We start from the raw sequence: 23364 nt of genomic DNA, 5'->3' as shown, positions 1-23364 counted from the left end.
TTTGGTCGTGGAGCTAAGAGATCGTGAAAATAAATGTTATACGATGCGATGATGTTCTATATGATAGAGCTATGCGATCGTTTAGCTGCGGCGGATACTAAATGATGATTGAATTTGCTGGGCAATGGTGTTATACGATCGTTTAGTACATGCGATGGAGCTAAACGATTACACTGTGATGGAACTAATCAATCGTCTAGTCTTATGCGATAGAGCTAAACGATCGTCTAGTTTCTAGAAAACACTATGCAATCGTGTACTTCCTCTCAACCCAAGGCGACGACGATAGACGATTACCTCCAGGCGCTACACGATCGACCTTAGCAGCATATTAAGGTTGGATCGAGAACAATCGGTTCGACCGGTTTACTCAAGGTTCAATCTGGTTCAGCCTCAAATGGTTGTGGTTGGTCCGGTTCAGGCTTTGTTGTTCCGGTTCAGACTTGTCCAGCCCAGTTCAAGTTGTTTTGGGTTCGGTTTCGAGCGGTTTAAACGGTTCAAAGACGGTTATAAAGTTGTTTGTAATAGATCTGTTTGCTTGTTTATGCCAAAACGAAAACCATGACAGTTAGTATTTAATTATTTATGCATGAAATGTATGTGATAATTAAATAAATTCATGTATATTCATATAGTATGCCATGTAGATTTAAAACCCCACCGTAGGAAACATTTTACATGTATTGACAGTATGTTATAATTATTATGATATATAGTATGCATGTTAGGGTTATGTTTAATATAATAGTTATATTAGATACCTTTGTTGTTTGTCGTGGATGTTAAGCATGTCTAAATTTTGTAAGTTGTTATAAAATTGGTTAGACATCCATAACAAATAACAGCTTCATACTCACTTAGGTTAACCGCTTGTTTTAATAGTTAAAATAGGTTGTTAAACTTGTAAAACTAGCGTTACAAACTCAACCGGTATATAATCTTGTCGAAGGCTGGGGGTATTTAAGTTGACGGTCTACGGAACACCGAACTTGAGGATTATAGCCAAATAATTGAGCGTAGGTAACCGGTTTTATGAGCATTCGTGAGCGATGTAAGGTAATAAAATGGTTTATCACCTAGACATTATAGGTTAAATCCAATTATAAGAGTTATATTTGGATAAATCACTTAGACTTAGGTTGTATGAAAATAGCCGTCTTGCCTAAGTAAAATATACCCAAACATTTAGAACACTTCAGTGGGAGAATAAAGTTATTAGCTCTTACGTCCTCAAGAGTTCACACCATGAGATCCATGCTCGGCTTCTTGTCGATTTTACCTCGACTGCTCCATACGGAAAATGTTTGCATAGGTCAATAACAAGGTGAATGGAGGAAGTCGTTCATAGTAAGTAGGTGAAGAAAATGTGTCAACGTTGTCCTACGGTCTCCTCCATTAGTCTGAACTGTGAGATTCTTATGTTGCGCCTGCTGTCGTTTTTCATACGGCACTAGTTAGTCATTAACCGCAGCGATCCCTACGGAGGGTTGTAACATAGGATTCGGAACAACCCAGGCTTCAGTAAAATGAATAGGGTCTTATAGTTCCGTCTTGGGTATTGTCTTCTATTTCGGAGGCATACTCATACTGTTCTTTAAGATTTGAAAATGGTGGGTCTACACTTACAAGACTTACTAAGTGTTAGTAATGATTTTGACCGAAAATGATAACTAAATGACTATCGGAATATGAGTTATTCTGGAGATAATATTTGGTCAAGAATTGTCTTGCTTTTGTGAAAGAATTCTTGTCTGCCCCACGGTAGCATTTGTTCTAAATCACTTATGTATCATTGCAAAAATAATGATTATGGGTACATTATCACTTTGCTAAAACTTGTTTGGATTTAAAAGAAATTCATTTATAAAATTTGTTTATAATTTCAGAATGACGAGTTCTATTATACAATTGCTGGCTTTAGACAAACTGATTAGGGACACTTATGTAAACTGGAAATCAAATTTGAATACAATACTCACGATAAACGATTTGAGATTTGTCTTAATGGAGGAATGTCCTCCCATTCCTAGCTCAAATACCAACTGAACTGTTCAGAAAGCGTTTGATAAATGGATCAGGGCTAATGATAAAGCCCATACTTATATCCTCGCCAGCCTTTCTAACGTTTTAGCGAAAAAACACGAGGATATGAACACTGCCAAAGAGATTACGAAATCTCTAAGAGGGATGTTTGGACAGTCGTTCTTTACCCTGAGGCATTATGTTATCAAATATGTTTAAAATAGTCGCATGAAAGAGGGGACCAATGTTCGTGAACATGTCCTGGACATGATGGTCCATTTTAATGTGGTTGAACTGAACGGTGCTATGATGGATGAGAGAAGTCAAGTTGGCTTTATTCTAGAATCTCTTTCGAAGAGTTTTCTGCAATGTTGTACCAATGCCTTAATGAATAAAATTTGACTACTTTACTGAATGAGTTGCAGGCATTTTAGACAATGTTGAGAACTAAAGGTCTGGAACCAGTACCAGAAGTAAATGTTGCTTCTGCAGAGAAGAGAGGAATGTCCTCCAAGCCTGAAGTTGCCTCATCTTCGCAAACTAAGAGTATTCTTGTGAAGAAAGGCAAAGGGAAAGGGAAGAAGAAGTCTACTGCATTGAAAGGCAAGGATAACGTTGCAAAAGGAAATGTTTCCATTGCAACGATAAAGGGCACTGGAGGAGACACTACCCTCAATATCTTGTCGAGAAGAGAGAAGAGAAAAGATAACCATACTAACTTGACCCTGGGACTATTTGCTCAGCTTATCCAATGGGAGAAGTTGCTACTTGTTTTTAATTGTTAAAACTTGTATAGAACAAATTGTATAAATGAAATGTTCATTTTCAAAAATTATGTTTGTTCTAGCAACTTCTGTTAAGAATCAAATTGTTAATAGCAATCAACAAATATTCAGATATTTAAATGGCTAAGATCGAATTATAATGAATTTAAGATTTCTAGCTCTGACTGTTAACAAGAGTTGTTAAGGCAGGTCAGACCATCTTAATCAAAGAGTTGAGAGTACCTCAATGTAGTGGGAGGAAAATGTGTTTCCTAGTCATTATTGAGAAAAAGATGAATTCCCCATAAGAAACCTATTTGTATATTAATATGTTTACAATGATTCTCTCGGCTAAAATGTTTAAGAATCATTTAGTAAGACTAGAAATACCAAAGGTTAATAACCTAGGGCAAGTGGGAGAAATATCAGGTATGAGATACTAAATGGCAAAAACCATGGGTATGGGATGCCCTAGTTTATTTCTCTATAAAACTCAGAAACTCAGTCTTATATATCGGATATATAAGTTACCACTGGAGTTTTAGTCCAAGTGGGAGTTTGTTGGGTTTTATATCTTAAAACTTGTGGTTTGTAAACATTAGAACTTATTCTAAGAATTCGATAAAGTTGTTGAATATATTGTTTTTTTAGAAATCCAATAAACCTAAGTCTCTTGACTATTATATGAGTACTTGAACTTTATGTGGAGACAAACAAGTGGATCAGGTTCGAGTAAATGGTCAAAATGATCTATAGTATATGAATAACGTTGAGTACCTTATTCTGGTAACACTATTGAATGCGACCTACTCTGTAGTTGTTACAAAGTGTTGTAAAGTGCTATATACGAAGTGATCCTAATCCTAATTCGTGCATGTTGAGACATGAGAAGTGGGGGTGTCCTGTACAAATGAGTTTTGTGCAAGATCGGACCATGAAACCGATCACTCTTACTTTATAACGTTGTTTACTATTTAAGACTGGCGATTTCAAAGCGATGATCTAGGTAACTTAACCTTTATCCTGAGCTAACTATGAACTCCTATTTGTTCGGAATTATCCTTTGATCTGCAAACGGTGAGAGTAGACCAATTGCCTCTGCTCAATAAGCTTACCATTTTGGGGATAAAACTGGATGAATAGCTGGGAACATAGGGTGCAAGAGGGAATTCACTCCTAACCGATTAGGGTTAGTAGAGAGGTTGTTCCCTTCAAGTGCTGATTCTAGGTCTTGAACAAGAGGCCTCACCCTTTCATTGGCCTGAGAGGGATTCGATTTGTTGATTGGATCACAAATCAATTGTTCATTAGGGGATTAGTGGAACTTAAGGAACAAGAGGTAATTTCGGGGGTAAAACAGAGATTCGACCCAGCCGTTATTACGAGCAACCTGTGAAGGGTTAACTTACTAACCATGGTTATATCGAGTAGACATAATATATCTACAGTGAGGGAAATTCAGCTATGGGCTTTAGTGGAATCACCCATTAGTTAACAAATAGGGGTTAGATCGGTCTAATGAGTTTAGCCGATTAATCTCGGATTGTTGGAGCTCATAATCTGTAGGTCCGCGAGGTCACCCTACTAGCTCATAAATGGGTTTGCTTTAGGGCAGCTTGAGAAATTAATTTGAAACGTTCAAATTAAACGGAACAAGAGAATAAATATTTAAATATGATTTAAATATATAAAGATGATAATTGTGCAAAAATTAATTTAATATTTGATATTAAATTAATTTATGAAATTAATTTAAGAAAATAAAATTTTAAATTAAAATGATTTAAAAGTCATTTTGTATTTTAAAAATAAAATAAAATTCGTTTTGCATGTTTACACACAGTGGAAAAAGAGTTTTTCCATTATCATCATCTTGTATACTCACACACAAACCATGAACTTCTCTACCTTGATTCTCCAAGTATGAGTTGCAAGCCATGCACTCCATCTCTTTCCATGTTCATCTAGATTAGAGTTGTTGGAGAAGGAGATGATGAATACAGAATTTTAAGAGAAAAATCGTGGTGAAGAAGAAACTGTCTTCTTCAACTTGCTGCTGTGAGCTTCCCTTGTTTCTGTATATCTACAAGTTGTTTATGAATAGCATGCTTTAGTTTTTGCCAAAATTAGCGAATTAGAATGCTTATGAATCCTTGATACTTCTGATGCATGTTGTTTAACTCTAACAGATAGTGTTCTAGTTGATCAAATGGTTGCAAGTATTGACGGTCAAGATGGTGGTAAAAATATTGCTATTGAAAATGTTGACAGATTTGATTTTAATAATATTGACCTGGTTGATGTTGTAGACAAGTCTACTATTAATCAAGAAGAAATTTAGGTTCCTGAAAATATTGTTCTTGTTGTCTCTGGGATTGTGGCATGTGACTATGTTGAGATTGAGCATGTTTTTATTATTACTTCCAATTAGACTGATGTTGCTTCAGAAGATGTTCGTGAACATTTTGTTGCTTCTTAGTTTCAACTTGTATTATTAATATAAATAGCCTTGCTAAGGTAGAGACATCTAAAAAAGATGTTGGTGATTATGACTTGGTCCTTGAGAATCCTTTAATTGAGAATGTTATTGCATCTATTCCTATCTCTGCTGGTGATGCTCCTAAAGTTAGTTCTTTTAAGTTAGATGTTATTGAAAAGAATATTGAAGATATTGTTGTGATTGAAAAGTCTATTGTCTATAAAGAGAGTCCTATGTTTGGTTAAACGTTTGAAGATGAAAACGTTGTTTTGTCTCTTAAAGGCATGGTTCTTAATAATATTGAAGAAACTTTTGAAAAAAAAATGTTGCTCCAGATGTTGAGCACGTGTCTGAAGACACCAAAGAGATTCTGAATGTTGCTCCAAATGTTGAAAGCTTCGAGGAGAATAGTTCTGATGATTGCTCTCGTCCATATAAGAAGACTAGTTTTGTGTCTAAAAGTGATAAAACTATTTCTGATCAAAATTGTTCTTTAAGACTTTAGTTCTGAGAATAATAGTCTTCATTGGGCTGATGATAATCAGTCTTCTAGAACTTATATGAATAAAAATCCCCTCACACTCCTACTATGACTCCGGATGGTATCTCTTTTCACTCCGAGGAGATTGTTAGTTTGTGGAAATATGTGGTTAATAGGCGAATTTCTGGTGAATAAAAAGAGCTTTTTGAACACATTACAACAATTTTGGGCTTCAATGTCGGTTGAAAATAGTATTCTCAGATGTATAATGTTCGTTAAAAAAACAGATATTTAATGTCGATTTTAAACCGACATTGAATATGGTCTACAATGTCAGTTTAAAACTGATATTAAAGGCCTCCCATTATTTTTTTTATTTTATCAAAATTTCATTTCCCTCTTGCGCGCCCGTGATACATTTCTCTCAGCTCTCGCACCGTTCTCACTTTACCAAAACTCAAACCCTCGACTAGTCTCACCTACCCAAACAAACTCTCTCCTCTCTCACTTGTTGTTGGTCGGCCATTTGCCTTCAGGTGGGGTTGTCGTCACCGTTCCCTTCAGGTGTCCGACAATTAACGGTGAGCTTGGTGTTGTCCAGTTTCAGGTGGGGTATCGTTGGTTGTCCGGCTGGTCGCATGGGTTGTTGTCCGACAGTTGCATTGGTTGTCCAGCTGGTTTCAGGTAGGGTACTATTATATGTGGGTTCGCTCTCCGGCGGGTTTCTTTCGGTGGGTTGGGTGTTCTCCGATGAATTGTCTGGTAGGTTGGGTTTCTTTCGGTGGGTTGGGTTTCTTTCGGTGGATTGTCTGGTGGGTTTCATGGGATTTGTCCGATGGGTTTCTTTCGGTGGTTCTGGTCATAGAGGTGGGTCACCAGTCGTGGTTAGCTCGCCGTTTGTCAGATCTATCGTTTGAACTGTATTCGCAAAGGTTTCGTGCTCGTCGGCGTTCCAATCTTCAAGTTCCGATTCGGATCTCTTCAAGTTTTTTGGTTGTTTAAGTTGTTTTGCTTGGAAAGGTATAATTTTATTTTCATATGAATTTTCAATTTAGTAATTTAAAGATATTTAATTCATTTTATTTTTATTTTAATGATTAAGCTTATTGAAATTTAGAAATGTTGGAATTAAATTAGTTGAAGTAGTCTTGAAATTTGTTGATTATTGATTAGTGTGGTTCAAGTGTTACTTAGGAGTTATTTGAAATTCTTTTGGTTATGTTTGAGAGAAAAGGTGGTGAAGAAAACCGAATACAATGGTGTTGTGTAGTGGAGAGCTTGTTAATGATATTTGGAGAATAAAGAAACATAAGGTACATGAATAAATATAAGATAAAAACAAAAATGGCAATACTTAATGGGCTAAATTAATTTTATGTTTTGTTCCAATGATTAAGCTTCTTTAAATTGGTTGATGTTGCATATTTTACAATTATAATTTTATGCTTTTAAATTTTTCCTTGTTATTGTTTTTCTTTTTTGTAGATTAAATTGCATATTTTACAATCGTGGATAAGTCATGGATGAAAATGAATAGAATGTCAACTAAGTATGGTTTAGGGGTCGAGATGTTTATTAAAAATGGTCTACAACATTCAAATATAACAAATGTCATGAGTTGTCCATGTTTGAAGTGTGTGAATGCAAAGACTCTAAATGTGAACAAAATAAAAGATCACTTATTTTTTAATGGTATAGATCAAAGTTATCAGACATGGATTTTTCACGGTGAAACATTACCGATTAAGAGAAACAATGAAAATGTGTCTACTAGTGAAAGAGACGAAATTGATGAGGATGATGTTGATGTTGATGACACAATCGGAATGTTTGAGACTGCATACAATAAAAATTTTAGTGAAAAATCCGATAATTTTGAAGAACTATTAGATAATGCGAAGAAACCATTGTACCCAAATTGTAAAACTTTCTCCAAAATATCTGTACCCAAATTGTAAAACTTTTTCCAAAATATCTACATTGGTAAAGTTATATAATTTGAAAGCTAAATTTGGATGGAACCATAAGAGTTTCAGTGAGTTGTTGGAATTAATTCATGACATATTACCTAGTCCTAATGAAATTCCAACTTTTACTTATGAAGCAAAAAAGATGTTGGGTACTCTTGGAATGAAGTACGAGAAGATTCATGCATGTAGAAATGATTGTTGCTTGTTTAGAAAAGAACTCTCTAATGCAAATGTATGCCCCATTTGTGGTACGTCAAGATGGAAGCTTCAAAAAAAATTTAAAGGAAAGGGCTAAGATTATCCCAGCGAAAGTCATTTTCCCCCTAATTCCAAGATTTGAAAGAATGTTTCGAAATAAAGAAACAACAAGTTTATTGACATGACATGCTAAAAAAAAAAAAGAAACAGATGGTTTATTAAAACATCCTAAAGATGCCCTATCGTGGAAAAAAATAGACAGTTTGTGGTTAGAGTTCGGGTCAGAACCTAGAAATCTTTGTCTTGCTTTTTCGACAGATGGGGTAAATCCACATGGAGATCTTAGTAGTAGATATAGTTGTTGGCTAGTGATGTTATTGACGTACAATCTACCTCCATGGTTGTGCATGAAGCGAAAATTTTTTATGTTGACTGCACTAATTTATGGTCCTAAACAACCGGGAAATGACATAGATGTTTATTTAGCTCCGTTACTAGATGACTTGAAAAAACTTTGGAAAGATGGATGTAAACTATTTTATTATGGACAACATTTGATGCTTAAAGCTGGACGTAAAATTTTTTGATGTTGACTGCACTAATATCTGGTCCTAAACTATTTTAGCTCTGTTACGATGCATATGAAGAACAACATTTCATGCTTAAAGCTATTTTATTATGGACCATTAATGATTTTCCTGCGTATGGTAACTTTTGTGGTTGTACGGTTAAAGAATATCATGCATGTCCAATTTGTGGAGACAATCCTTCATCCATTTATTTACCAAAAGGGAAGAAGATGGCATATCTCGAGCATTGTAAGTTTCTACCCCGCCATCATCTATATAGAAAACAAAAGAAAACTTTTAATGGCGCACAAGAATTAGAATTTGCTCCAGAACCATTGGGTGGGGAAGAAATTCTTGCAAAAACAAGTAAGTATCAATATTCATTTGGTAAGAAAACTATCAAGGAGAAGAACAGTGGAGATAGCCCTTCAACTTATTGGAAGAAAAAATCTATTCTTTTTTAGTTAGAATACTGGAAGTATTTTGACGTGCGACATTGTTGAGACGTGATGCACATTGAAAAGAATGTATGAGCAAATCTTATTGGCACATTGCTTGATATTCCTGGTAAAACGAAGGATGGAATAAAAACTCAATTAGATTTGGTGGAACTGAACATTAGATCAGAGTTAGCCTCTCAAGTAGGAGAGAAAAAAGTCTTTTTACCTCCCGTTATACATTAACATGAGCTGAGAAATTGAGCTTTTGTAAGGTACTATCAGAAATTAAAGTACCTGAAGGTTATTCATCGAACATTCAAAGTTTAGTGTCGCTCACAAATTTGAAACTTTACGGACTTAAGTCGCATGACCATCACGTTCTTATGCAACAATTATTACAAGTAGCCATTCATGATATTTTACCCAAACATGTAAGACTTGCAATTACTCATCTATGCTTCTTCTTTAATGTTATATGTTGCAAGGCGATCGATTCATCTCAGTTAAAGGGTATGCAAGAGGATATCGTTGTCACTTTATACCTCTTAGAGAAGTATTTTCCACCATCATTCTTCACAATAATAGTACACTTTGTAGTGCATCTCATAAGAGAAGTTGAGTTTTGTGGACCTATTTAATTGAGGTGGATGTATCCTTTTAAACGATACATGAAAGTGTTGAAAACTTGTGTACGAAATAGAAATCGACCAGAAGGATGTGTTGGAGAAAATTATATTGTCGAAGAGACTATAGAGTTTTGTTTTGAATTCGTATCTGGTGTTAATTCTATTGGGCTAAACTCATCAACAAAGAAAGCGAACTCAAACATTGATAGAGCATTGTCAGCTGCTTCTTTTATCAGACCAAGTAAGGATGAGTTGGATCAAGTTCATCTTTATGTCATTTAAAATGTAAATGATGTGCTTCCTTACGTCGAGTATGTAGATCTCCATCTTATTCTTGTTTTAGGTTACTTGATTATTCAATAATCTATTAACTTTGTCATTTATAATGGCAACATATGGATATTTTGTCTAAGCTCAATTCTAGTAAAAATAAAAGTGGAAAGTGGCTTCAAGAAGAGCATAATCGTACATTCAGTTGGTGGTTGTCCATACGGGTAATCTCAAGAGACCTACTATTTGATGTATAATTAAATGTTAACTACTAAAATATTATGAAATATATCGTAGGTTGCACTAGCTCTCAAAGTTCCCAAAAATTCCATATCGCCTTCTTTGAGATGTATAGCTAATGGACCTTGTCCAACTGTGACAAAATATTTTGGTTACGTGGTCAATGGTTACTACTATCACACAAAGAATCGCGATGATATTAGGAGGGTTCAAAATAGTGGAGTTAGTATAACGACTACCACAATGCAAGTCTCTAGTGCTAAGGACAAAAGGCCTATCATGTCAGATATGACCTTTTATGGTGTAATACAAGAAATATGGGAGCTTGACTATCATGGATTATCATTTATTTTATTCAAATTTAATTGGGTTGAGAATAGAACTGGAGCCAAAACAGACGAGTTTGAGTTTACTATTGTGGACCTCAATCGTATTGGACATAAATCAGACCCATTTATTTTAGCCTCCCAAGCAAAATAAGTGTTCTATGTAAAAGACCCCGTAAATTCGGGTTGGTCAATTGTTTTAACATCTCCACAACGAACAATTGAGGATGATTTTTACGAAGATGAAATAGAAGATATGCTGCAAGAGTATGGTTATGAAGGTATGCAAATAATGCCCAATGTTGATACATCTATTGAGATTGATGATACAACATCCACATACATGAGAAATGATTGTGAGGGTAGATGGGTTGATAAATAATATATTAAACATGGTATGTCATTTACTATGGTTATATGTATTTAAATATTAAGATTATATGTCATTTACTGTGAGTAATGTGTGTGTGTGTGTGTGTTTTTGACAGATTGACATGAAAAATTCAACAAGTAACAGTGAGGATGATAGAAATATGATCCCACAAAAACATAGCAGAAGAAGTATTCCACGTGGCCCAACTACAATGTCTGAGTTGGCACAAATAAGAACATCTGGACAACGGTTGACCATTGATTATAATGAACATGACCAAAAAATTGGATTTGGAGCAAAGAAGATGCAAAGTTATATAGGAGTTTGTGATCGATAACAAATACCTATAACATATAATTCTTGGGAAAAAGTTCCAAACTATTTAAAAAGCAAACTTTTTTATTGTGTAGCGGTATGTTTTTTAAAATTTTAATTCATGTGCATAGTAGTTTATTAGTTTATTGTTTAACTACTTTTTTTATTGTGCAGATGTCATTCGATGTGGACTCCAAACACTGTATACTCATGTCTGCATGTAGGAAGTTTCGGACTTTCAAGACAACATTGACTCAAAAGTTCATACTTCCATTTAAGGATGAACCCTCGGTCTTGCAATTTCTTCCCCAACAATATTCTCATATAGAGCAAGATCGGTGGACATCGTTCGTTAATGAACGATTGAGTGAAGAATGGGATGTAAGTCATTCACAATAAATTAAATGTCAACATTATCATTGTTTTGATAGGTAACTTCAACTACATTTGTTGTACAGGAAATCGGTCGTCTTAAAAAAGAAAGACTTGCGAAATGTGTATATAATCATTACATTTCTCGGAAGGGTTATGCGAATTTTGCCCAAGAATTAGTGAGTTTTTCGACTTAAATTAAATCTTTTATTCTAATATGTGTTTATGCTAATTAAATATGTATGTTCATGTAGAACCCATCGAATGATCCTTCTTATCGGGCGACTTTATGGAAAGAAGAAAGAAGAGGAAAAAATAATGAATACTTTGATGAAGGTACTCGAGAATGTGTCAATCGGATTGTAAGTTTATATTGTGCAAAGTTTAAGATGGCATATATATAATATTTGGAACTTGTGATGATATAGATATTGTGTGAAAATTGTAATATATTTTACAGGATAAATTGGCTGAAGTTTATGAAGGTGAAGATGTTCTAACCAAAGCATTGGTTACAGAAGAACATTGGGGACGTGTTAGAGGAATGAGTGATTTTTTTTCCCATTCCCAAAATTTCAAATTAGTAAAACTAAAGTACTCAATGAGCCAAGAAATTGAAGGAGACTCTAGTGAAAAAAATGTTCGACATGGTAAAGTGTCGAGAGAAAGAACTCACAGCAAACAATCTCATCAATCCAAATCATCTTTTGGAAGTGTTGCACTAAGTACATCTGAAGAAGAAGATACCGAGAAGATGCCTAAAGAAGATTTGGAGGTAATTTATTTGTTGTGACTTTTAAATTTTAATCATATTGTATGTGCTTAACCATGCATGACATAAGTTCTTTTAAATTTGTTAAGGGGACACCATGCCACTTGGCTATAGGAAATATAGATAATATTGTTGCAGTAGCCCCAGCATTTGATGATAATATGTCATGCTTAACTGTTAAAGTTCTGATTGACATTGTCATTGGAGAAAATTTGCCTATACCAATTCTTGTGAAGGGTAAAATAGAGTCCTTAAATCAAGCAATGGGCAACTTCATAAAATGGCCTCGTGAACTTGTAGTTATGGTTGACAAGAAAAAAGTATGTCTCTTTTTCAGTATATGAGTTTGGTTATTTATTATTTTTCCTACTTTGAATTTTTGTAACTTTGGTTATGGTAGGACCATTCAACAAATAAGAGCTTCAGCCAATCCTCCAAATATATTGACGCCAATGGTACCATCAAACTATTGAACGGACATGTCATCCATAACATGAACGATGCAGACATGATCCGTATCACTTTGGACGAGCATATATTTGGAAGAGACAAATTTATTTATTTAGGTTGCGATGATCTGATCCAATATTGCAATATGGTTGAAATAGGCTACATGTGTATTTTGACATACATTGCGTAAGTATTACTCATCTAGATTACTTTGTTTCATGTTTAAATAATAACTTTTACTTTGTTTAGGTATCTTTGGGATGAATGTGGTCGTGAAATTACGAAGAAGTTTTTTATAATTGATCAAGCAAGAATATCGCCACACGTGAAGTCTCAAGATATTCAATCCAGAAATTTAGCCAATCAACTAGAATTGGCTAATTTAGACTAATGAATCCTTATTCCGTATAACACAGGGGAAGTAAATACAAGTTCTTAAGTTATTTTTAATTTTCATTATACACGTACTAATATTTCAAAATTATTGCTTATTATAGTTATCATTGGATATTGATTGTAATCAATCTATAAGAAAATTGTGTTTATGTTTTGAACTCTCTTCGAAGTAAGGTTCAAGAGGATTTTCATGGAGTTATAAATATGTAAGTGTAATTGAACTTTCTTAGTTCTTAATTGAAGTATTTATGTTTAACTAATGTTTTCAAACTATTTAGTGGATTGAAAACATGGCAAGTCAAGTACGATCTCCAACACCATCGGTCTTCTCCAAAATGGAAACCTGTAAAGGTAAATTTGCATTCATTTTTTAACAATTTATGTTCATTCGAACATAAGAATAATTGTTTTCAACTTCTTTATATGCAGTGCCCTTGTCAATTAGATTATGTAGGATGCGGGTACTATGTGCAAAAGTATATACACGAAATAGTGCATAATCCTACTACTCCCATTACTAGTCTTGTACGTAAATTATTTATTTTTTATATAGTACTAGCTTTAATTTAATAAATGGACGTAAATTTATGTTGAATTTATCTTTTTTTTTTTCCTCTTTGTAGTTCAATACAAAAATGGCATATATCCAAGGAGAGATTGACGTAATTCGAACCCAATGGGCAAGTTTTGTTGGCCGATTTGTGTAAGGATGTAATTCTTGTTTTTTTTGTCTCAATAGAATGTAAATGCTAGCTTAGAATGAATGCAAATTTATCTAACCATGATCTGTTTATTATTGAAAAATTTATGTATAATATTTTTTGTGTTCATGGGGTATTTGGTGTTAAGTATTCATGGAATTAGTACTAATTGATATTTGTGAATGAGAGAAATGATGGCTTGGTGTAAGTATTCTATGAAAGTCTTGTATTGTTATGCAAATGTTAGTGATTAGTGTGTTTATTTCATATTTCATATTTTGGTGGAAGCCAAATATTGATGGCTTGTTCTGCAATTTTTTTATACTTTTTAATATAAAACAATGACGGACATTTCCTGACCCAACATGAGACATATAATGTCGTTTTTAACTTCTTGACCAAAAAAATGGATTCGACAACAGAATTTAAAAAAAAAAGGGACAGATTTTGGGCTTCAATGTCGGTAAAGAGGGTTTCATTTAAAAAAAGTCTTCAGTTGCAACCGACATTAAAGGGCTTTAATGTCGGTTGGAAATTTCATTGAAGACCTTTAATGTCAGTTACAACCGACATTGAAGACTGTGTTATTAAAGCCCTTTAATATCGGTTTAAAACTGACATTAAAACCCGAAATTCTTCTAGTGACGACCCAAGATTACCTCAAGTTTGTTGGATTAATTGTTAAAGTTGGTCTAATTATAAATGTCCTAAATGTTGGCCCCTACTACTCTCAATTGATTCGTGAGTTCATTGTAAATCTTCCAAGAAATTTTGATAACATTAACAGTCCTAATTTTAGAAAAGTTCATATAACTTTGCCTTCCTTCTATGTGCTATAAATTATTTATTGGAGAGGAAAGATTCCATGTTTGAACATTGTCTGCTACAAGAGAGTTTGTTATTGATTTAACTAATGATGTTCCAGTGTTGCACAAGAATGGACAAGTGGTTGTGATCGATCCTATTGTTAATTATGTCAATATCAAACCTTTTTCAGTGAGTTCATGTGTCTGACATTGTCCACAAAATTCCTATGCTAGATGATGAGGTTATTTTGCTTACTATTAATATTGGTGTTTGGGGTGGAAGTTCACATATTTCTCCTCAAATTGAACTTCACATACCTCTCCTCAAATTGGATATCGTTGTTGGGACATATATCATACATATTCTTACCTCTCAATCACGAGATTTATGTGTTCTCTTTCGACATGATACTGATTTATTGAGGTTATTTGTTATTTGTGTAGATGGGGTATCTACATCAAGGCCAAATGTTGAAGGCTTTGGGCTTGTGTCATATGATACGTACTTTGATACTTAATTGATATTTCTAGATGGGTCAGAGGATTCAAGACATCTTATATCTGTGGTTGACTTGATTTGTTATTCATGTTCTCTCTCCTGGTATTTGTAGTTGTTGACTTTGGTTTTTATAAGTCAACCAAAAGGGGAAGAATAGGTCTGATTCAGCACGCTAGTTATACAGTTTCTTATCTGATCTGGTTTGTGGTTGTGGTTGTTCTAGTCTTATTTGGTTTCTATTGTCGCGCTTTCTTGTATGGTTTGTTTTGCTTCAAAAAATAGCCAAAGAGGGAAATTGTTGGGGAGTTTGTTTTGCAGTATGATTGGTTGTTTTTATTACAGGCAAAACTTGAACGACATATTTTTGTAACATGTTCATATTGTGTTGATTTTGTTTTGAGATTGGTTTCTTATATGTTGATATGTATAGTGTATATTTGCTAGTGTGTCTTATTATCCTCTGTCGCGTGTCTCACAAGATGCTATGACATTTTCAATGACATGTGTAACATGAAAGGCAGCAGATTCTGCAAAATATTTTTTCCATATCTATCAACAAGATTCTACAAATTTTGTGGCCTACTTTTTTTTTTTTTTTTTTTTTTTACAGAGATGATTTAATCTTTCTAGAAAGATATTCTCAAAGCTACCTGTATATATATGTGTGTGGTGTTTTGTTCAATTTTAGGGTTGGTCATTTTGAAGATTCTTTTAAGCTAGTTGTCTTATGTGTTTTCTCCCAAACTACAAGTGTGTCAATCTTTCATCGAAGAAGATTGTATTGTTGTAGATCTTAGGAAGGAGCCTAAGTAATCGTTCTCTAAGTTGAGCTATTCAAGTGTTACTGTAGTTGCCATTTATTTACAGATAAGTATATGTTGTAATTACTTGAGTTTCTATTAGTGAATATATCTTTCCACGGGCACACTATTTCATAGACATGGATAGTATTGTATCAAACTAGGTTACCACTGTTCTGGCTTTAGTTTTCTTTATGATGTTTCTAAAAATGTTGTAACATCAGGTGGAACAAATTCTGTCGTGTATTAGATTTTTTTTTTTCAAACATCCTAAAATTTTTATAATAAAATCAAACGTAAAATTATTCATATTCTATCTTTTTAGTTCTTATATTTCATTCAGCTATCTAATTACAAGTGTATTTAAACTTTCAATTACTCAATTTAATTGTTCTAAAAAGTAAAAATAAATAAATATATAAAAATAAATTAAAAAAAAAATAAAAAAAAAAGGTTTAAGTTAATTCCTTTCATGGTTTTTTTAGTCGATTCTTTTTTCTTTCTTTTTTTTAAATGTGACTAATAATTCAAACATAAAGAAAAATTGAGAAAACAAATATAACTTTTCAAAAAAAAAAAAAAGAAAGAAAAAAAACTAGAGAGCTATAAACACAAGTGTCCTTATTGAGAGCAAAAAATTTAAGTTATATTTCATTAATTTACAAAACATAATGAAAATTGTAAAATAAGCTTTGAAGTGTGTAAAACCATTTTTTTAGCTTCTCAAAATTCTTTCAAACTCACCAAACTCTCTAGTTACTTGTGATCTTCTACAAAAAGATGCAAAGCTCTGTTCTTTGCATTTTGAATACAATATTTAAAAGATCAACCAATGTGCCTCATAGAAATGAAACCAAACTCAATAAATTTACAGTAACATAGGAAAAACAAAATGGGGTTTCAAAGGCAAAAAAAAATGATAAACCCTCCAAATAAATCATCATCAATTAAGGAAAAAAAGAAAAGAAAAATATTGCATTAATCTCTATAGCAAAGAAAAGCCAATGAAAGAAATAACAGAAACGCAAAAGAAAAAGAGAAATTTATGAATCAGAAACTAACAAAGCATCCCAAATCATGTCCATATCCAAAGATGGCATTCTGCTGAGTTGAACATGTTGTTCAATTTCCAAATTTCCATCTTGATTTCTCTTCAATTCCCCTGTTTCAGATCCCCCACCGTTTCCGCCGCCGCCGCTGCCCGGCATGTTTTCCGGCGAAAACCTCGCCTGTTTCTTGCTCAATTTCAACACTTTTGAATTTCCTTGCAATAATCCCTTCTCTGAAATAGAAGAAGAATCAATGGTGGCTATGGTCGTGGACGCGGTTGCGGCAGGGGGTTTTTTCCTACCGGAATTCCCCTGTGTGGCCGCCTGCAATTTGGCCTCCAGCAGCGCCGCCGTGGTCCGGTTGAGAGAGTTGGATTTCAGGCGGTGCTTTTGATCGGGAAAATTCAAATGTGCAAATTCCCCCCTCAGCATATAGGCGGCGGTGTCGTAGGCGACAGCGGCTTCGACGGCTGTGTCGAAGGTCCCAAGCCATACCCTTGTCCGATTCCTCGGCAGCCGAATCTCCGCCACCCATTTCCCCCAGTGCCGCTGCCGGACACCTCTGAACAACTTTCCGACAGCCGTTTCCGTCGACTCTGTTTTGTGATTCCCCTGTTTTCTTCCAATCTGTTTCATTGGCTGCGTCTTCGTCGCCCCCAGCCAGAAATCACTGTAATTTCTCGATGTAGCAGCAACAATGGCGGCGGCTTGGTTCTGATTTTGGATGTTTTTCAGCCATTGGAGCCCATTTTGAGCATGAATTTGAAATGGGTTTCGAGGGGATGGATCAACAATGGCGGGTTCTGGAAGAAACAGAGTCAAATTTGTTGAATCTGTCTGAGACTGAAACAGAGGAGGAGAAGGAGAAAGAGACTCAGATTCTTGTTTGGGAAAAGTCTCCAAGAAATTCAAAGGAACGAACCTTTCTCCATCTGGGTGAATATTACTTTCAATTCCACGAATGTTCTCGATCAAATTCCCACCAGAAATCTCAGATTTTTCAGCCGAAAACAATCTAGAAGAAGAAGAAGAAGAAGAAGAAGAAGAAGAAGGAGAAGAAGAGGAAAAAGATGGGGATTTTGATTGATCAATATTTCCATTAGAACCACCATTTTCAGACTTTAAAGATCGAACTATGGAGCCCCAGAGAGCTGGATCGCCATAAAAGTAAGAATCAGAGACGAATTCTTGTAAAGAAGAAGATGAAAAATCCTTTTGAATGATGGTTTTTTGTTGTACAATGAGTGGGAATTGATCCTCCATTGTTGAAACACTACTTCACAAGGAAGAAACCAGAAGCAAGCAAAGAAGAAAAAGAAATGGAAATACGGCAAACTCAAGGCATTAATTATGCTTTACATATATATATATATGAAAACAGAGAAATTTTACATTCATGTGATGGGTATCTACTTTTTGTTCATAATAAAGTTTTAAGTTATCATCTGAGTCAGATCTATAAGTTTTATTTGGGCTTTTATTTATTTTTTTCTTTTGAAAGAATCGTCTCATTCCATTTGCTTCCACTCCCGAGTTCGTGCAAGCCATTTCTCTGTTTTTTCATTTTTCTCTTTTAGGGGTTGTCCAATCAGAGGCTGACAGGTCAGCTCTGTTATGCTGACCTGTCAGCTAGGGTTGTTTCATGGAGATGGCTGAATATCCACCATGAAAGTAACCAAAAGAACCTCAAAGCTTAGGCTTTTATGGCATCAATTTCCTCTTTAGTGGGTTTTCTCCAACACCCATGTGTCAAAGTTCTTACTTTTTTTACTTTTTTACTTTGTTACTTTACTAGTTGTACTTAAACCCCATAGTCTTAATGGAAACAATCCTAATAGAAGCATCAAACAAAAATTATAAATTAGTCCTACTATTTTTTTTAAAGTACAAATTAGAGTGTAGGGATTTGAACCACAAATCTCTTAATCTTAAATACATATAGATGTCAGTTAAACTAAACTTTTGTTAGCTTAGTAACAAGATATAAAGAAAGAGATGACATTGATGGTTTTATGTATATCAACATGAAAAATTATTCAATAATCATCAGATGTGGATTCAAAAATCTACCTATCTTCTAATAGTTACTAGATCAACATTTGAAGTATTTTTATAATTTCTTCCTCATATATTCAATAGTATAAATAGCTTGCTACATTTGAAGAAGAGGAGTGCAAAATATGATCATAAACACTTGAATTTTGCTTATTGTCCTCTTTATGTGGACTCTCACAATTAGTTGTCACACAAGAAAACCTCTAAACAAAGAAACATAAAAGAAAAGTATCTTTTAAAAGATGTACCCTATGGAAAAAATGATTAAATTATAAGTAAACTATAAGTTTGGCCTGTGAACTTTCATTTTTGAATTTAATAATTCTTTAAATCTTAAGAAGCATTAAGTTTTGAATATTTGAGTCTAATATGTCATTAACTTATTCAACTTTTTTACAACTCATGACCTATGGACACGAAAGATAAAAGTTTAATATTATGCTAGATATTACATTCAATTTTGTCTTATATATAGATTAGTTAATTAAATAAAAATGTTAAACATTAGACACACACCTAAAAGTTCAAGAACATATTTGACAATTTTAAATTTCAATAACCTAATAGACAAAAATTTTGAAAGTCTAGATACTTTCTTTTATAATATACACACATATACGTAAATGTATGTATGTATATATATATGTATATATGTATGTATATATATGTATGTATATATATGTGTGTAAATATATCTATATATGTGTGTATATGTATATATATATATATATGTTATATATCAATCTATAAAGAATTTGTTAACCTAGTACTAGAATGACCTATTTATTTTTGTCCCCCTTTTATTTCTAATGTACAAAAGATGTACTATAGCTCTTATAAGCCTTTTGAAAATAATGGAAAATAGTGTACAATTGAAATTATTTTCAAAACAAATTTATCTTTGTCAACATAAGAAAAAGATATCTATCACCAATCTATGCCAAATAATATCTCTCTCAATTATCTAGGTTGTTCCAATTTTATTACATTGATTTGTATTTGTTTTTAAAAAATGTTTTGAATTTTTTCTATTTAGATTCAACAATAATCTATAACATAGGAAAATGACTTGAGATAGTATATATATACACCTATATTTTATGTCAGTTTAGTTATGTTGATTTTAGCGTTCAAGGGTATTAATTTATTAAAAACAACTTTAATAATCAAGCTGCTAGACATGATGTAAAGAAAATAAAGAAAAATGAAACTTTTGTTTATTTTTTAGGGGATAAAAAATACATTCATTTCAAGTGAACTATGACATCATTAGAATTCTAATTTTAAATGAGCTTGCTAGAACTAGTAAACTTAAAGTTCTAAAATAAAAATTCATTTTAATCTCTAAATATATTTTCACCTTCAAATTTTTTATTTGTATGGTAAAGAGAATTACATATATGATATTCGTAACCCTACATATATTATAAGTTCAATATTAAATTTGAAAATAAATTTAAAAAAATAGTTACTAGTAATTATATAATCTATAGATTGACACAAAACTATTATCAAAATGGCCCTCAAATGGCTGGAAATTGAATGATTGGTCCTCTACCACAGAAAATATAATCAAATAGAGAGAGAGGGACATACTTAGCACCATATATATAAATATATGGGCTTTTTTTCTTAAAAAAAAAATTACTATAAATATTATATATGAGAGGCAAATAATCATTAACTTGGGACAGACCTTAATTTGGAAATACCAATAAAAAGGAGATTTAATTTGTTATTATGAGGAAATCATTGGTGGGTTTTGTGATAAACAAATGGGCCACAAGAAAGTTTGAAGAGGAAGTCATATATATATATATATAATGGAATAATTTTTTTTTTAGGGGGGGTGTCTTTTGAGATGGGTTTTGGGGCACTCAAGAACCTCATAAGTTAAAAAGAGACAATAGAGAAGCTCCAAAATTTGAGCTTGAAATGATTATAATTCCCTTTGGGTGGTGGTGTGATTTTGCAAACATTTTAAGCTACTAGAGTTTGATCGATGGCATTTGGGGATATATAAGCCATTCCAAACAAAATAAAGCTAAGTTATGAGAATGATAGAATGTGAAAGAAAGAGAGAAAGGGATAACCCATTTGAAAGAATTTGGTCATTAGAATAATTTCAATGTCAAAAAGTGAGAAAATGGCAATTGGGGAATCTCCCTCTCTACATAAATAATTGAGTTAGCACATGCCTTCAAGCTAAGCTAGCTCTATTTATGTTTTAATTTGGTAATTCTCTAATATAATAGCTTGATAAATTAACAAGGCCAATACACATAAAGGGCCACCTTCTTCTCTCCCTTTAGTTTTACCTTTTCTTTTCCCACACACTTATTCTTTATTCCTTCAAAAAAAATTCCTTTTCTTTTTCCTCTTCTTCTTTGCTGCCTTTCCAAATTATGGACCACTTCACAAAATTTAGGTTGTTCTTTCTTTACATAACTAAATTTAGATTGAATCATATCAAATTGTCATTCATCTATAATCAAAGCTAACTTTACTATTTCAAATGATATTATATCTGAATTTGCACTAAGAGAGTTATTTTGAAGCAACTAGATCTTATTTAGAGACAGATTAACTGTTTCATTTTGATATTGTCGTTATCTGAAAGTTCAAGATATATCCACTATATGATTAGGCTGGTAGTTAGATGTGATTAATTGGACCAATCAATGAATGACAATTGAAAAAAAGAGTATTATGTGTCTTAATTAAGGACACATTATATTGACATTCTTATGTTTACCGACTCATATGCTTAAGATAACTTTCCAAAATGGTCCTATTTTGACAATATTTTATAAAAAAGATGACTTGGTTTTGTCTTTGTTTTATGTCTCTCCTCTCTCATGAGGCATTGGCCAACTCAATAACTAAACTTTTGGATGAGAATATAGAGACATACTCTCTAAACAATTAGTGTTCATTGCATTTAACCAAGTAGATCACAAAGTGAGAGAGAGAGAGAGAGGTGAATTTAAAAAGAGAAAAAAAAATAAAAGAAATAGAGAAAGAAGGGGAAATTTGTCATTTTGTTAATAAAAGGTTTGGACTTTGGAAGATGTTGGCTTCTCAACCTTCACAACTGCCCTCCAAAACCTTTTGGTTGAAGTGTTTATGTGGCTTTTTCATTTTAATAAACCAAACATTATATTATTCAAAAAAAAAAGCCTAAGCTAGCTAACTCCCAAAATATCAAGCAAGCCCCACTTCTTAATATCTAACTAATTTGACTCCCTTTTTTAATTTAAAATTCATCAATTCTAACTTATGTTTATGTTATTTCTTCACCTAATTCTTTTTTTTTCTTTTTTTTTTTCACTAATCCTAATGCTTATTAAGTTGCAAACACATCGTATCAAAAGATCAGTTGAATCACTTTAATTTATATACTAGTGAAAAAACAGGAGTATCCTAATTAAAAGTTTTTATAAAGTTAAAAGAATTTTTAAAAATATATAGTTATATCAAAATTGGTTATAAAATAAATTAGTTTACACCCAATTATTATCTAAGAATCAGTGGGCACACTCAGTTATGCTAACGAGAATTAGGATAACCTTAATTATCTCTAGAAACCAAAAAGTCAACAAAATAATTTTATATATATAATTTAAAATTGACGATGCAATCAAAATTAATTATATGAAGGACTACTGTTTAAGTATATTAACGACTGTAGAACTACCAGATCTAAAACATTGTCATCATCTTTTCAATCTTTCTATCTTGATTATGTGAAACACTAATACTTTATAAAACTAAATATTCAAGAACTTGTTTGTATATGTATGCATGTGAATATATTTGTAGATAATAAGATCATGCCATTTTTTAAATTAAGGCATGAAAGGAGGGCCACAAAACAAAAACAAGATAAAAAGTAAGGTTAAAAAGAGATGAAAAGAATTGAACCAAAGTTGAAACCAAAGCAATCTTGTTTTCTTTCTTTTCCTCTATATTTCTCTAGAATTTCCATTATCTTTCTTTCCCTCTTTTTCTTTGTCAATGTAAGCTAAGAGCTCTTTCAAAAGGAATAGAATCCATCTTTATACTAGAATCTAGAATCTTTGCATTATCTATCAACCCAAATTAAAACATCTCCACACACTCATATTATATCATCTATCTAAGGAAAAGAAAACATTTTCATTATTTATGAACTTTTACACCTTAAAAAAATGACCATTTTTTCGCTTTCTTTTGAAACTTTTCATTACCCTAAACGAATATTTTTCTTTCAAAATGTTTCATAGTGCATCTGGGTATATTTCTTTTCTTTTTTTAGAATAGGTGATATTATTATATAACAACAACGGGGATCACACAGCCCAAGATCAAGGCATCAAAGCAACAAAGCACAAGTAAAGACAGGGCAACAA

At 32.9% G+C, this 23364-nt stretch overlaps 1 protein-coding gene across 1 annotated transcript; it reads right to left on the bottom strand.

Moving 5' to 3' along the window:
* Positions 1 to 16816: 16816 nt before the first annotated feature.
* On the bottom strand, positions 16817 to 18340 carry LOC120067700 (Integrase-type DNA-binding superfamily protein). The gene has a single exon (XM_039019239.2). It carries the CDS (start codon positions 18179 to 18181, stop codon positions 16913 to 16915), a length of 1269 nt encoding a protein of 422 aa, XP_038875167.1. The 5' UTR covers positions 18182 to 18340; the 3' UTR covers positions 16817 to 16912.
* Positions 18341 to 23364: the final 5024 nt, after the last annotated feature.

Source organism: Benincasa hispida, chromosome 12 (assembly GCF_027475165.1).
Source record: "Benincasa hispida cultivar pf3 chromosome 12, pf3_genome.v1.1, whole genome shotgun sequence".
NCBI classification, from domain to species: domain Eukaryota; kingdom Viridiplantae; phylum Streptophyta; class Magnoliopsida; order Cucurbitales; family Cucurbitaceae; genus Benincasa; species Benincasa hispida.
The sequence above is the reverse complement of the archived record's forward strand: the minus strand, read 5'-3'. Positions and strand labels throughout refer to the sequence as shown.